Raw genomic sequence first — 16,145 nt, forward strand, 5'->3', positions numbered from 1 at the left:
TTTATTTTTAAACTCTAATTGTAAATGTGTCATTCATTCCGCGCCAACGTAACTTCCGGTTCAATCTTCAAAAAAGAACTCTTACATAATAAAAATGGGGAAAAGAAAATACTCCTAAACATTTCCCCCCTCTTGAATTTACAATTCACAATAACTGAAAACTTCACTGAACCGATTTATTTTACAAATAGAGAAAATTGTTCAAATGTTCCGATAAATGCTCATGCTGAACCTGACTTGAAATCTCTGATTAAACAAATAAAACTGTTGAAATGTTCTTACCAGTGTTCACGGTGCACATCTTTTACAATCACAACGGCTAGTGCTACTGTTCCGTCAAATCACTTAGGACACTTCAGCTTCCAACGGTGAAATTCTGGAAATTGGTCGTCGTTTTTTTACTCCCCTGGTTTTTACGTCTACGACTCGCACTAGTCCATCTTTACCGGGATACACTGCCTCAAAACGTCCGAGCTTCCAATCCCGTCTCGGTGCGTCTGGGTCAATTACCAACACAACGTCCCCTACTTTCATGTTCTTTGAAGGAACCACTTTTTCCGGGATCCAATACTTGGCAAGTACTCTCGCATCCAACGACTCCATACTCTGCCAATCAGCTGCTGTACTCGTCTCCATCGTCTACGCACACTGACCGCCATCGAATCGACTGTGTCTGGTGCAAGCTCACCACCCATTTGGCGAATTAAGAAGTGATTTGGGGTCAACACAGGCTCGTCATTTGCCTCTCCACTAACTGTAGTTAGAAGCCTGGAATTCAACAAACTTTCGACTCCTGTAAAGACTGTTTGTAACTCCTCATCATTGACGTCTGCTTCTTTTAAAATTGCATAAATTTGCTCTCTTGGCCGCTTTAATCATACTCTCGAATACACCGCCAAAATGTGGTGCTTCTGGTGGGTTCAATTGCCACTTAATTCCTTGATTGGAAGTCAGCCTTTGGATTTTTTCCTGGTCCATGCTATCCACTAGTTCCTTGATTTCTCGTGCTGCTCCAACGTAGTTACTTCCATTGTCACTGAGGGTCAATTTAGGCAACCGTTGTCGAGCTACCGAACGTGTCAGCGCATTTAAGAAAGCGACAACTTCTAAAAGCGACAATTTCTAAGTGACAACAGTGTGTCTGTAAACACACAAATAAGCATGGGTATCGCTTTACTCGTGGTCTGCCTCGCCCTTGCATCGTATAGAATGGTCCTGCAAAATCTGTTGCACAATTAACAAATGGTTTCTGAGTCATCTCTAATCGAATTCTAGGTAACGGCACCATCTGTTGTCGTACTGGGCAGCTCCTGAATCTCCTGTTACATTCCACACATTCTTTGATACATCGCTTTACTTGTTGTCGGTTTGAATCAAAAAGTGCCTCTCTCGTAAATGGTTCAATGTGAAGTTCACTCCCATCTCGTGACCTTCCTGCTCATGGTGATACTTCACAATTAACTTGGTAACGATGTGATTTCTGGAAGGATGGTTGGAAACTTAATCTCTTCTGGTAAATCATTTGAATATCGCAGTCGCGTGTTTGATCGAAGGAGACCCCCATATAGCTTTGGTGTAATCTTCAGTAACGTAATCTTGCTTATTTCGTCATGAAAACAATCTCGTTGCTCTTCTGCTTGTTACGTTCACTTGGGTTTAACTCCCCACTTTCTCGATCATTTTGAGGTTTCCTAACATTCGCTAAAAATCGATTAATCGAACCGTTCACTCGCACTAAAGACCTTCCTATCTCTAGCTTTCCTTTTGACTTGCTTCTATACCATTTTCAATATTCCATTGGGTCTGGTGTGGTCTTTGGTATGATTGCTTTCACGTAATAGCTCTGCGTATTCATGCATATCTCTTTTTCCAAGAACTGCTCTCGATTGTCTGATTTAACTTCCTCATAAGCTTCTGGGTCTTTTCCAAATTTTCTCTCTGGCCACTCATTTTCTCCCATCTTTAGAAATGGGGGTCCATACCAGCAGCAGTCATCTTTAATTAAATTTTGAATTAAAATTCCTCGAGTTCCATGGTCCGCAGGGTTGAGTTTCGTTGCAATGTATCGCCATTGATCTGGGCTGCTCTCGTCATGAATTTCTCCAATCCGGTGGGATATAAACGGTTCCAAATATTGACTCTGTTCTTGTACCCAAAACCCGACATTTACGCTATCCACCCAAAATGTGGCCTTCATCATGGGAAGCTCGAGTGCTCTACATATCTTCAGTGTCAGTCGGAGACCAGTCAGTGATCCCATTAATTCTAATCGTGGAATGCTCATGGCTTTCAGTGGCACCAATCGTGACTTTGCTGCAAGTAACCTTGTGCTTACAGTTCCATCTTCATACTCATGGCGAACCTACGATGCTGCGGCATATGCCTTCTCAGAAGCGTCACAGAACGTGTGGATAGTAACATCTCGAAGTTGCTTGTCTTCCTTCAGACATGGTGAAACACGTACTGCACCAACCTCTCCTAGTTCTTCAAACCATCTTTTCCATTCCGTTTTAAAGCGATCTGGCAACTCTTCGTCCCATCCGAGAGTTTCCATCCAAGCTCCCTGCATCGGTATTTTAGCTCGCACTACGAAGGGCGTCAGAAATCCAAAGGGGTCATAAATTAAAGCCATTTTCTTCAACACGTTCCTCTTGTTAATACCAATTCTTCTAGTAGCGGGAGAAAGGAGAATGAAAACTGATCTTCCTGAACAATCCAAACGACTCCCAAGGTTTTCGTCACTGGAAACTCTTTCTTCTCAAGATCCACTTTAATAGCTCGATCAGCTTTGGGTATGTCCATGAAAACTTCAGGATGCTGAGAGATCCATTTGCGGATATGAAATCCTTCTTTATCTCCAAGCTCGGTTAACTGTTGTCGTATTTCCTTTGCCTTTGCCACCGTTTCCACTGATGGCATCAGATCGTCCATGTAACAACTGTTCTTCACCGCTTCAGCTGCTACAGGATACTCTGCTTTGTGATCATCTGCATGTTTCTGCCACATATACTGCGCACAAAAAGGACAATAACCCCCTGCAAACACATATCTCAAAAATTCGAAACTTCTGGCTCCTTGCTCTGGTCCATATTTCTCCATAGAAACCTGTGCAGTGACGTGTCTTCCAAAGTTAAGGCAATCTGGTGATACATTTGACTTACGTTACCCACCAGGGCAACCAGTTCCTTTCGAAATCTCACTAAAATACTAAACATGTCTGCTTGCAGTTTTGGTCCCGGTAATGCCTCACTGTTCAAACTCTTTCCCTGAAACTTAGCTGACGCATCAAACGCAATTCTCGTTTTCGATGTAGACCTGTCGGTGCGCATAACTGGGAAATGAGGAAGTAACCATTCTTCAGTGGGTGTCGGCTCACCTGACTTCGCTCAACGGATGTAATTTTTCTCCAAATATTCTTCAATGACCTTCTGATACGACTCCGCTATTTCTGGATTCTTTGCTAATTTTCGCTCTGTGGACTCCAAGCGCTTCTCAGCTAACGGCCTGTTGTGTGGAAGGCTTGGTCACTCATTTTGCCAAGGAACAGGAACAGAATGATCATTCTCGAACTTGATTGACTTTCTCACTTTGTGTCAAGCACTTGATTCATCATGAGTCATCACCGGTCTAGGAGGTGTAACTCCCATAGTATGCAGATCCCAAAATCTCTTCAACGTCGCATTCAATCCTTTCCACTACATCAATTTCCGAGCCCGAAATTGACGTTCCTTCACTTCTCCATGCCTGATAAGATCCTACTAGCGATATGTCCCTTTACATATGCTACTTTCTCTGGCTCTTTCCATGATGTACCAAGTACAAATTAGCCTGTCCGGCCAATAAACAGCTCATCTCAAGAACTTTCATGTTTTTAATGGCACTGAGATTTAAATCTTGCCTCTCTATTTCATAATCTTTATCACTTGCTATTACCTCAGTGTTCACTTGAAGAATTCTTGTTTTGTTTGTCTCCTCATTTTCCATTAGACTTTCTCAAAGCCTATTTCCTCTAGCAGCCAAATAGGTGCAAGTCACATGTTGGTTTTTGAGGAGAGGGGAAACCGGAGTACCCGGAGAAAACCTCTCGGTACAGAGAAGATAACCAACAAACTCAACCAACATGAAGCCGAGTCTGGGAATCGAGCTCGGGCCACATTGGTGGGAGGTGAGTGCTCTCAACACTGCGCCATCCCTCACCTTTAAATCTTTTTGGCTTGCCTCGTGATGAAAATGGCATCCAGTTTTCAAGTGAAGTCCATTAGAGAGAAAATGCCCATCGCTATGTTCTCTTATGCTGGATTCCAGTTCTTGAATCTTACCCTGAAATTTCCTAAGTTTCACGAGGATGGTCATTATCGTAGTCGAATCATAGTTGTGATGCAGGAATCTTCCCGCAGCGGCAAGATTATCGGAGGTCAAGAAAAAGGCCTTTTGACTTATCTTCTTGATACTTTCTTTGTTGCCCCATTGACGTTTTCTTTCCTGAATAAACTCTTGGCGAAATTTGTCCTTATGAGGGCAGCAAACAAAATCTTAGTTTCTAAAGAAACTGTGGGACTGCGTCGGTGGGAGATTGAAACAGAAATTCTTCTTATGAGGGCAGGTCGCCCAAAACGAGTCTTAGAAACCAGGCAAAATTGTGTTTGAGAATTGAATGTATTCGTTCGAGGCTTCCATCTTTCCATCTAGTTGGCCCTCTTGTACCGGTAAAGGTCTCACTGATTTGACTGTTTTTTGAAGCTGTCAGTTTGACATGCCTTACTAGTGGACAGCCACATTAAATAGAAGAAACATCAGAACCTCTTTCGAACTCCTGACATTCGCCGCAAGCGCAGTTTCCACTGCCAATTTCGTCGCGAATCCTTGCCCATGCTGGCAGAGCGAGATTACAGACCAATGCCCACTGCGCTTAATAACATAAATATAACGTGACCAAAAGTTCCAGACAAATTTTGACCTAAAATAAATGTACGACAATAAATAATGGAAAGATAGGAATGGGGGAAGGTCACAGGTTTTTTTTTGTCTGAGAAGGAGAGTCATGTGTTTACCAGGTAAGGAAAAGGGGAGGACCTCGAAATTTCATCACAAAAAGAAAATGAAAAATCCCCCGGCTTTTACATACCAGGGCCAATGAAACACAATCAACGAAAGGACAGAACAGAACAACAACAAGTGTTACGAATCCCGAGTGTCTGGAGGTGAACCAGTTGGCTTTTTAGAAGAGCGGCTGAGACGTTGAACCAGAGACTACCAAGATCAAATTCACTATTTTTTATAAGGAGTAGGAATGGCTCAGTGGTGAGAGCACTCACCTACCACCAGTGTGGCCCGGGTTCGATTCCCAGACTTGGTGTCATATGTGGGTTAAGTTTGTTGGTTCTCTACTCTGCTCCGATAGGTTTTTCTGTGTCCTCCGGTTTTCCCATCTCCTCAAAAACAAACATTTGATTTGATTTGATTTACGTTAATTTGTTCATTTCAGTTTTCAGTGTCCCCAATTAGTGCTTTAGCTCTAGAACACTAGACACATAAAGTTCCGTTCCTTCCCTATCCTTTTTTTTTTTCAACTTGTGGTCATTTCCGGATCTCAACGTAAGCGCCCTGAAAACTGGGCCACACTGCCTCCATCATCCTTACTAGTTCATGTATCTCATTATCCTTAGTTAGGTTGCAAGGCTTATAACTTCCACTATGTATCCTACCACCTAGAATGAAAATTCCCTGGTCCCCCAGTAGATCGCTGTTTTTCCAGCGTGGTTGTCCTGTTGGTGCAATGGCTATCTCTCACGGCTAGGTTTCGGGAGACAAGGGGTGAAATCTATCTCACAGCGAGCTATTTTGGTTTTCTTGTAAACATTAATTTGAATTTTATTCGTATGTCTATTTATTGTAAATTAGCTTAGGACGGAGAAATACATATCTGAAAGGTAATTTTAAATTGCCTGATTGGTGTGGTCAATTCGCCACTCACTTGTGTAGTAACTCTGTCGTATTCCTGTGATGTGTCAAGATAAAATGAAATATTGATCGTGCGTCTGAGACAACAAAGTTACGCTCAACAATTTTCTTTACGACAACAACATCACTGTGCGTAACCTCAAATGTGGCCGGTTTCGTGTCGTTGTTAAAATGTTTCAGTAGTAAAACGTAAAACGCATGCGTTCGGTGCGCATGCAGAGCAAGTGTGTTTGGTCATTAAACTTGGCGTTCCCGTCCTTGTCGACGTCCTCGTTGCATGTAGCTCCCTAATAATGACGTTTGATCGAGGACTCTCCAAGGAAACACGACGGGAACGCTTGAAAGTATTTTCCCATGCACCGGTGTTATAAAATTCAAGTGAAAAAGAGAAAATAAAATAAATAGCGCAAATGAAGGACTGAATAGAATATAATAGAATAGAATAGAATCACAAAAGAATTCTGATGGAGTGTACATGGCCTTTGTTTACGTTTTATCTTTTTTGTATCATTTACAGCGACGTAAGATATTACATTCGGCGACTGTTGAGGTTTAGCGTAAAAATTGATAACGTGGGATTAGCTGATTTCCGTCCAAATGTACCCAAATCCAAGTGGAAATGGCACAAATGCCATAAACATCATCACTCCATGGAAATGTTCTCTTCATATGACCTCATTAGTAAGTGTTTAAAGATCCAATGTTCAATTCTCATACATCATCCCAAATCATGATATTGGGCGCTTTCTATTTGACGGGTTTTTTTTTTTTTTTAGAATTTCGAGAGGACATAAGTGAGAATTGGGATCTTAACTGTTTAAGTTGACTTGAGGGGCAGAGTTAGAGAAACATTTCAGTGTTATTTATCGCTTGTAATTCTTATCAAAGGTGACAATGAAACTCACGAGTAGAGTGAGGGGACACCTTGTGACGTTTAGCGAGGGCGTGGTGTATTTAGAGAGCTGAATTCCTTGCATGCATCTGAAAAAGCAAGTCTTCCATATGAGGTCAATCAACGTTTTCTAAGAAGAGAAACAAACACAGACAAGCGTAGGGAATTGAAGAATGTCTGTAATGACAAGTTTGAAAACGCGCATGGTCCGGAGTCTATGGGGAATAAATGGACGCTTTCCATTCAACGGAAGTTTTGGAAAATTTCGAGGGGAAATTTTGGAAAAGATCTTGTTCCATCGGATTTCCATCCGAAATTCTAAAACAAGTCTAAAATCTAACGCTAAGTTTATTGTTGTGACTTAATAGTTGCGGCCTGACACAGCTGGCGCAGTGTATCAAAATTTGGTGTGCAGCTTTTTAGCTTCATTTCTGAACTGTAAGTGTGGGAAACGGAGCACGATGCAAGATGGTGGATAGAACTTACTTGGCTGTTGTTTTTCCTTGGTTCCTTTATCTAGACAAAGGGAATGGCGAAAAGATCGCTAAGGGCCACAAAGCAAGTTTTTGTTTGGAAGATACCAAGTGTTACCCGGGATATGACAAAAAATTCAACTGTTCTGTGGATGGAGGCCAAGGAATATCCCCAGGATGTTATGATCTTTACAGCTGGAGAATTGACTGCCAATGGGTGGACTGTACCGACTTCTCACATGGGGCATTTTACCTCAGAGTGCACCTGAACCCAGGCAACCAGGTGGCTGAATCAGATTTCAGGAATAACGTTGCAAAATGTCCAGTGTACGACTATGGAAGTTGGGTGATCAGCACTTCCTGTGTTATTGGTAAGACCGCCATTTTAACAAAGAGATTCCATGTTGTCGTGCGTCTGTTCAGTAATAGGTCACAGATGACGTCAAAGTGTGGTAATAACAAGAAAAGTGGCACACCGAGGCAATATCGGAGTGTGTCACTGATGTTCTTACCACATTTTGAGGTCTTCTGTAAGCAGGGTGGCACAGTAGGAGAGCACTCGCCTCAACCTCGTTCCCAGGGTCTCTCTTCTCTGCCTCCATTGTCGTTGAACCTCCCAGATTCTGGGAGACACGTGACCAGCTTGAACCAGGGAGGCAGAGAAGAGAGACCCTGGGAACGAGATGGCACTTGCCTCCCACCAATGTGGCCCGGGTTCCTATTCGCAGACTAGATGTCACATGTGAGTTGAGTTTGTTGGTTCTGTACTCTGCTCCGAGAGGCTCTTCTCCGGGTACTCAGGTTTTCCCCGCTCCTTAAAAACCAGCGTACGATTTGGCGTTAGTTGTTTGATTTGATTTCTGTATGGAGTTCCCAGTTTATAGTACCCCAGCGCTAAATTTGAATTTGCCACAAAATGGGAGCTGAGCATCATTGAGAAGGCGTTTTAAAAAAATATATCTTTGAAATTTTGAATCCAGTAGACCAAAATAATCTTTGAGAAGAGCTTCGAAAGCCGGAGAAATTTTACAAAAGCTGCATATACTGCATATACTAACGAGTTCTTTTTGCTACTTAATTGCGTTAGACATTGGGAGAACGCAATTTCTAATCTTGGGTATCCTGTGCATAGGGTGAGCTTTAGCAAATGCTCGTTTTTTCGTTCGTCGGCTTTTTCAGCGCCATCTTGGATTACGTCATAAGTGCATTGATACGTCATATTCGCAAATGACGATTTCACTTCTCATGATTGTTGTTCCAATAAGATTGTTTCTCTCCCTACCTTCTCCTTTGCTTCCAAAGCGACTGTCGAAAGCACAGCACTTCAATAATCCGAGATTCTACTAGTTCTTTATTAGTTTTTGAGGGCAAATACGATTTTCATGATAAGCCAACTGGGTTAAAATTTGGAAGAACACTTGCCTTAAAAGTTCTTTTAATTTTTCAAGACAAAAAGTAAAGTAAAGTCAATTTATTTAACGTCGGTAGTTCCTTCGGTTACGAACTGGTATCAATGGAAGCCGACAGTGCGCCTTTTACCCCCCCCCCCCCCACCCCCCTCTTTAAAGCTATAGCTACACGGATCAGAGGAAATCAGTCTGAAATCAGTCTGAATAACCAGGAGCCTTCAGCGCTAGCAAGTGAAGATAACTTAATAAAAGACAGGGAAATTCCGCCATTAATTCGAATACACATGCAGTTGGACGGAAGGTTGAGTGCCAAGTAATACTTTGGTTTTGGTAGACCATGGCACACGTTGGACAAGTCTATATCCGTGCTGAATGAAAGAAATGTATACAGACCTTATCCATAAATGGCGGTCAATTTGTAATTCTTCTGTCCAATTGCAAATTAGCCTACCAAGCCTCTTTTTGGAGCAAGAAATTTTTTCAATTTACCATATGGTATCGAGACTTGGTAGGCTATAATTTGCACTTGGACAAGAGAATTAACAAATCGAAAGTGGTTCAGCGTTGTCTGTACTCTTATCGGCAACGATATTCGTCTTCACAGTGGTCAAAATATTGTGGACTCACGAGGCGCACATTTCGACCTGAATCATTCACCAGTTTTAGAAGGCTTACAGCCACGCAGTAGTTCTATAATAAAGAACCTTACTAACTGTCCTTTACTCACGTACCGCCAAAATCACGGAAATTATCAAGGTTTCCTTGGCTTTCTCTACTTTATTTTTCTCATAACATCTCTTGAAATTAGCTGCACAGTGTTTGCCACAGACTGGTACTAAAACTCATGCTGCTCTAACATGAAATCCGAAGAAGCGAGATTCAGGAAACAACCTTGTAGACCGTCCCAGAAAAACAATTTGGCAAAGGATATATAACTGAATGAGCAAGAGCATTGATTGTGCCTTGGGTGCCTTTGAGTAAGCGGTGGCGTGTAAAAAAAGATTAATTTCTTAATTATTGTGGACTCCTGGAAATTTGGGTTGGGCTCCTAAATTTTGATTTGGGGACCCGAAGGGTTCCCGAGAATTTTCCTTAGGCAGTACCTGTTGAACAAATCGCGGACAAAAGCTTCATATAAAGGTTAATCCTTTACACATATTTTTGCTGACGGTACAGCTGTAATTAGAAAATAAATAATGACATTAAAATAAACGACTGGAGCGAAAGAAATACCGAATTACAAATAAAGGTTCGGTGACCCTATGACGTCAGCTTAATTTCTTGTAATTGGTCATCGGGCTCCTGTGGGAGTCTCATTCGCGGGAAATTCAATCTAAAAATAAATCGGTCTGTGAAAACGCCGTGATACGAACACAGTAGAGTTGTAGGCCATGGGTTCCTGGCTATGAAGCAGTTCAGTTGGGAGTAGGTCAATTTGTTGGACTCATGTGCTCTCACAAAAGGATTGATAGATGAAGTACTATTATTTGAAATGCTGGCGTAATTTTTTACTTGTCTATAAGAGACAATTGCTTAAGTTGTCCAGAGAAGAGCGAGTATCACCGTTCTACATTTCGTCCATCACTACCGGCGTTGGTCGGCGTTTTCTCTCAAGTAATTTCCTGGATTTATTTCTTCACAGGTACCCCAAGCTCGATATATGAGCAGCTCTTTATATGATGCCCTTTGCACTTGTTACGTGACTCGAGCGATTTGCATATTTATAAGGATTTGTATGGGGAAAATAACGATTGTTTCTGTGACCTATGAAAATGTAGCGATTTAAATAAAAATCGTCTTACCTTACTTTAGTTGGATGCTTTTTCCCTCCTGTGTGGTCTTTGAGCCGATTTACGGCCATTCCTGTTAGTTTTAGAGGAACCGGTTTGCTCCCTCTGTATATACTAACCAAGGTTGGGTACCCTCACGAAGCAGTCGATCCGATCCGCCGAAGGAAAACGGCCGTAAATTCTCTCCAGCAGCTCCAGTCGCCTCGAAATTCCGGGTAGAGCACGGACGATAGTTAATTTTTCCTTCCGTGGTCTTTGCTTGGCGTCGAATCTTCACAGAGGCCGAATAAAACGTCGGCAATCTCTGAAAACTTTCCCATTTTAGCTTTCGAAAGAGGCTTTGTTCAAACTTCGCGTTATTCCAACGATCACAAGTTAGCTTAGCGACCCGGCCAGAAACTCCAATTACTTTCACTCCGAATGGGAGACAGTTCTTTGCTCCCATCAAAAATCACTTCCTTGAATTCTCTTCCCTGAAATCCTACAGCAAAAGTCTTTCTTTAGTTTCACAGATGAACAACAACAAGTATTGAGAACTCCAGGGTACGAGGGAATTGATTTTTGATGGGAGCAAAGAACTGTCTCCCACCCGGAGTGAAGGTAATTGGAGTCTCTGGCCGGGTCGCTAAGCTAACTTGTGATCGTTGGATAACGCGAAGTTTGAACAAAGCCTTTTTCGATGGCTAAAACGGGAAAGTTTTCAGAGGTTGCCGACGTTTTATTCGGCCTCTGTGAAGATTCGGCGCCAAGCAAAGACCACGGAAGGAAAAATTAACTATCGTCCGTGCTCTACCCGGAATTTCGAGGCGACTGGAGCTGCTGGAGCGAATTTACGGCCGCTTTCCTTCGGCGGATCGGATCGACTGCTTCGTGAGAGTACCCAACCTTGGTTAGTATATATAGAGGGAGAAAACCGGTTCCTCTAAAACTAACAGGAATGGCCGTAAATCGGCTCAAAGACCACGCAGGAGGGGAAAAACACTCAACTAAAGTAAGGTAAGACGATTTTTATTTAAATCGCTACATTTTCATAGGTCACAGAAACAATCGTTATTTTCCCCATACAAATCCTTATAAATATGCAAATCGCTCCAGTCACGTAACAAATGCAAAGGTCATCATATAAAGAGCTGCTCATATATCGAGCTTGGGGTACCTGTGATTTCTTTGATAATCTTAAATGATGGAATTGTGTTCTTTACTTTCGGAAACTCGGAACGGCAAAATCGGTTATAACCTTTGCACTCTAGCTGAACTCTTATAAGACGAATGAGTTTTTCTTTCTTCTATCGTTTCTTCCAATTTTTCCAGAGGAGTGTGACAGCGGAGTTGACACACATGGCGGCAATTCTGGAGGAAAATGCTGTGAGTTTCCATTCCTTTTCATGGGCAAACTATATCAAGACTGTACCACTGATGGTTATAGCAAACGATGGTGCTCCACGACGTATGATTTTAAGTCTGATGGTAAATGGGGACTGTGTTACGACTAGGTGAGTGTGTGGTGTGTGTCGCTTCCTAAGACTCGTCTCTCTAGTGTTAGGAAATGTCTTCCGCTCCCGACCCCTGCAAAACATAGTCTAGAACTACTATGATCCCCGTTCATAAAGCAATGGACCTTTTTTCACAGTTGTAGCTAAGTTACCTGGCCTAAGAATAGAAGTGAGGCTGCCGGTGACTCTGTTTTGATACAAACCTTCATGCTTTTGTAATGTTAATATGGACTAATTAGCATTACAACAATACAATTTACATGATAAAAGCAGCGTGGGCTGTATAAATGCAAGGTCACCGGCAGCCTCGCAGCCATTCATAGGCTAGGTCGCTGAGGAAACAACTGTAAAATGGCCTAGAGAGCATTTTCACTCACGTGACCCGCAGCCGTATTGGATTACTGAAACCAAAGAAACTGTTTGCATAAAAATAGAGTTCAATTCCCGGAGGATTAGTTTGTTACACCATCATGGCCGCAATTTCTTTGTTTTGGAACACCAACATGGCCGCCGTGACGTCATGTGAAAACGTGCTATTCGGCTAAATAATATTGTATCAAAATGAAATGAGTTTACATTGGCAAAAATTACTCAAAGAGCTTTTATATAATAACAATAGGTCAACCGTAACATGTCGCAATTATTCAACACGGCGGCGCCCGGAATTTTTGAAAACAAAAATTACAATACTGAATTTCTTTTATTTCGGAGACAACGTTTTTTTTATATTTATTTAAAAAGATTAAAACAAATTCGATATTATGCTTTCTATTTGTGTCTTTAAATCCAAAACGTATCCTCCGAAATGAAAACGATATCCTCCAACTAACAAGTTGTTAAGTACCAATATGTTTCAGTTCACACATTTTACCGATTTTTTTCTTTTTCTTTGACTTTCAGGATTAAAATATCCGACACACGGCAAACTACGCAATAAAACTCACCTCAGTAAATTCTAGTTCGACCTTGCAGCTCGTCTTTGCACACAAACATAATTCTTCTACTATAAAGTGACCAGGAGCCCATTACCCGGAGCTTCGATCTGTATTGTACCCTTGAGTCAACCCTGTCCCGTATCTTTCTATTTTTAGAACTACTACATTTTGACGTATGTGACTGGGAACATACGTGAAGTGGTTCGCATACGTCACATACGTATGTGACGTAATAAATGGCTGACCATAGGTCTGTTATGATCGACTATTGTGAAAACACCCAGTAAAGCCCCCCTGCGAGGTGCTTCTAAAATAGAAAGATATGGGACAGGGTTGACTCAGAGTGTCAATATGGAAGATGGAGGCTCCGGGTAATGGGCTGCTGAGTGGCCTATTACATGAGCAAGACTCGCTTGGTTGGTCGAGGTCTCCGGCGACACATCTAATTTCCTCAAGTTGCTTTTTCTATAAAATCCAAGAGGCTGGTTACATTATACTGATCAGGTACGACTTTTATCCTGGTTCGACTTCATTGATTCCCGGTTCTCTCTTAATGCTCTGTACTCTATTACATTTTTCATACCATTGTAAGAAATTTATCCCAGAGAATCATCCCGGTAAAAGATTTTGCACAGAAGCAGAATGAACTCGTACCAGAAAAAAAGTCGTATATTTATCATAAAACACCCCCTCAGATCGATAGCTCTGCAGTCTCGTATAGAAAGTGAACAGTATCCCTTTCGAGTCAATTACACGTAAAGTAGACTTTATGTAAAATCTCCTTACTTCGCGTGGGTCCATCGGAGCTGCGTAGTTTATGGGATCGCAACTCAGACCTTTTGCGGGGGCCCCCTGGGTTAAGTTAGACGGAATCCTGAATCAGGACTAACAAATGACGCTAAGAGGCAAAACAAACCCTAAAGCTTCTTGAATTTAAATTCATTGATTCGTTTTAAAAACAGGTATTGTTCAATTATATAGGCTAATTCATCTCACCAACAATCGAAAATTATCAGACGTGGCAGAAGAATTTCTCGAAGGTTCGAGGCAACATACGATTTCAAGTGATACTCATCCATAAACTTCGAATCTTGTAGGCGCTCTCTCGGACCCTAAAATCAAATTTTTCTGGTCGCCAGGGCTCAACAATCTGGCTCCAAATCTGTCGCGTAACCACGCCTATTAGTTTTGCTTATGTAATCTTCCACCCATAGGATCATTCCATACCTCGATCCGTACGTCATGACAAACTTTGCTCTCCTTTTTGTTACAGTGCAACGCGTCATACCGTGGCCACCCAACAAAATTTCATATTTGACAACTACGTGTAAATACGTCAACTCAACAACCCATGCAACGGTGTTCAACTTACAACTGTGTGAACTTTGCAAGGAGGCGTGACTGTCAGTCAAATTCACACACCCTGATTGGCGGACAATTTGTAAAAAACTTTGTTAGGTGGTTACGGTAAGACGCGTAGCACTGTAAAAGGGTTTTGTTTTTTTCGTTGTTGTTTTTTTTTATTTTCAAGGTGAGTTTTTCAGAAATTCGGGATTAGAAGCTGTTTCGATTTTCTCTCAAATTGACGCTTGCTTACCGAAAGAAATGTAAAGTCTTTCCAAGCAATAAAAAAGTAAGGAACACATGCAGGGTATTTTGGCATTCAAAAGATCTTTTTAAGGCCAGGGCAAACGGCACCAGCATTTGCTGCAACATCCGTTCCAGTTTGTTGAACAGCGATGAAACCGTTGCGAATTGAAGTTGAATCGATGTTGAATGAGTTTAAAACCGTTTACACTTTGCTTCAACAATTAACTATTCAACATTTCTCTTGTCATCGCGAATGTTGATTATGTGTTAAAACCGTTTGCCCACACCAGCAGTTGACATCGTTCAACAAAATCGAAAACATGTTGAAGCGAATGCTGATTCCTTTTTGCCCGGGGCCTTTATATCCAACTGATATTTTGTTTATCTAGTCCATTTTTTCGTAGACTTTGCAGAGATCTTTGAGGCATACATAAATCACTTTATCAACCATTGTCACGTCATTATCAGTATACGTGGGCTATTAACCATGTACACTCCTGGACAAAATGGATTGGGACATATTTTTAACTTCCTCGTCCCTATCTAAAAGCTTTTGTTCTATGAGGTAAATCTTGACACTACGGTTCCTCCACCCTCCCCCCCCCCTCCCCCCCAAAAAAATACAAAACAAAACAATACCGACTTTCAGATTGAGGTACAAGAATGACTACGAGTACTAGTTTTCTGTACTGAGTATGCGCATGAGGTTTAATCTAAAGAACGAAGATTTCGAAAGGCGCGTGCTCAGAACTGAAGGCGCCGTCTGTTGCCCCCCCCCCCCCCCCCCGCCAAAAAAAAAAAACAACATTTTGACAGAATTGGAAAATTGGGTTTCCTGTTCCTCGTGGACTAAACTGAACATTTACTTTTCCCCTTCAAATTAGCCAAAACCCTTTCGGAAACAGAAACTTTTTCAGGAACAATACTCTTCCAAATTTTCCCAAATTGAAACACCACAGTTTCGTTTGGAACGCGTTAGGAGCAAGGATGGCACAGTTGGTTAGTACGCGGCCTTGGTGCAAGAGGTCCTGAGTTCGATTCCCGGATCTCGCATCCTTGTTTCGACTTCTCTCCTTTCCGTGTAGCTAAGTAGCTTTAAATACCCGTAAAACGGAGCACTGATGGAGAGGGGGGAGTAAAATGAGCGCACCGTCGACCTCAGGTTTGTCAGTTGAATTACTGTTACGAGTTATCGACGTTAAATATGGTAGCTTTACTTTTACTTTACTTTACTTTAGTTCAGTCACATGCACCCATGCGTGGCCAAGAGTCTTTAGGGTTTTGAGGACTTGGAAATTTGCCTGTAAATGACCGCTTTCCTTAGAAGAACAACAAACAGAGTTTTCAAAAAACACACAAGGAGCGGGTAAAGTTATTTACCGGCACCAGTTGGTCTTTTTTTTTCAGCTGCAAGCGAGGCTCAGTTACAGTCATCAGCGAGGGAAGAGTGAACAAAAGAAAATCTTAAATGAGTTAAGAAACAGGACCAGAAAGACAAATCAACCCATTATTTCACTTAAAGGCAAAAAATTCATGCAAGAGAATATTGCTGACTCCTTTCTTGTTTTAATTCCATCATTTAAAACTACAGTTTTGTGTTTT

General features: G+C 41.8%; 1 protein-coding gene across 2 annotated transcripts in view; it reads left to right on the forward strand.

The window, feature by feature from the left end:
• The window catches only part of LOC138006883 (lysyl oxidase homolog 2A-like), a 39,688-nt gene extending 24,552 nt beyond the window's left edge, over positions 1–15,136 (forward strand). Inside the window, exons 8-11 of one of the 2 annotated variants that reach the window (XM_068853497.1) lie at positions 6,479–6,642; positions 7,374–7,697; positions 11,837–12,018; positions 12,919–15,136. In XM_068853497.1, coding sequence (XP_068709598.1) covers positions 6,479–6,642; positions 7,374–7,697; positions 11,837–12,018 — 670 coding nt within the window. In that variant the 3' untranslated portion in view covers positions 12,919–15,136. The remainder of the gene's footprint in view (positions 1–6,478; positions 6,643–7,373; positions 7,698–11,836; positions 12,019–12,918) is intronic. The other variant, XM_068853496.1, reaches the window with a different exon arrangement.
• Positions 15,137–16,145: the final 1,009 nt, after the last annotated feature.

The sequence above is a fragment of the Montipora foliosa genome, chromosome 6 (assembly GCF_036669935.1).
Source record: "Montipora foliosa isolate CH-2021 chromosome 6, ASM3666993v2, whole genome shotgun sequence".
NCBI lineage: Eukaryota > Metazoa > Cnidaria > Anthozoa > Scleractinia > Acroporidae > Montipora > Montipora foliosa.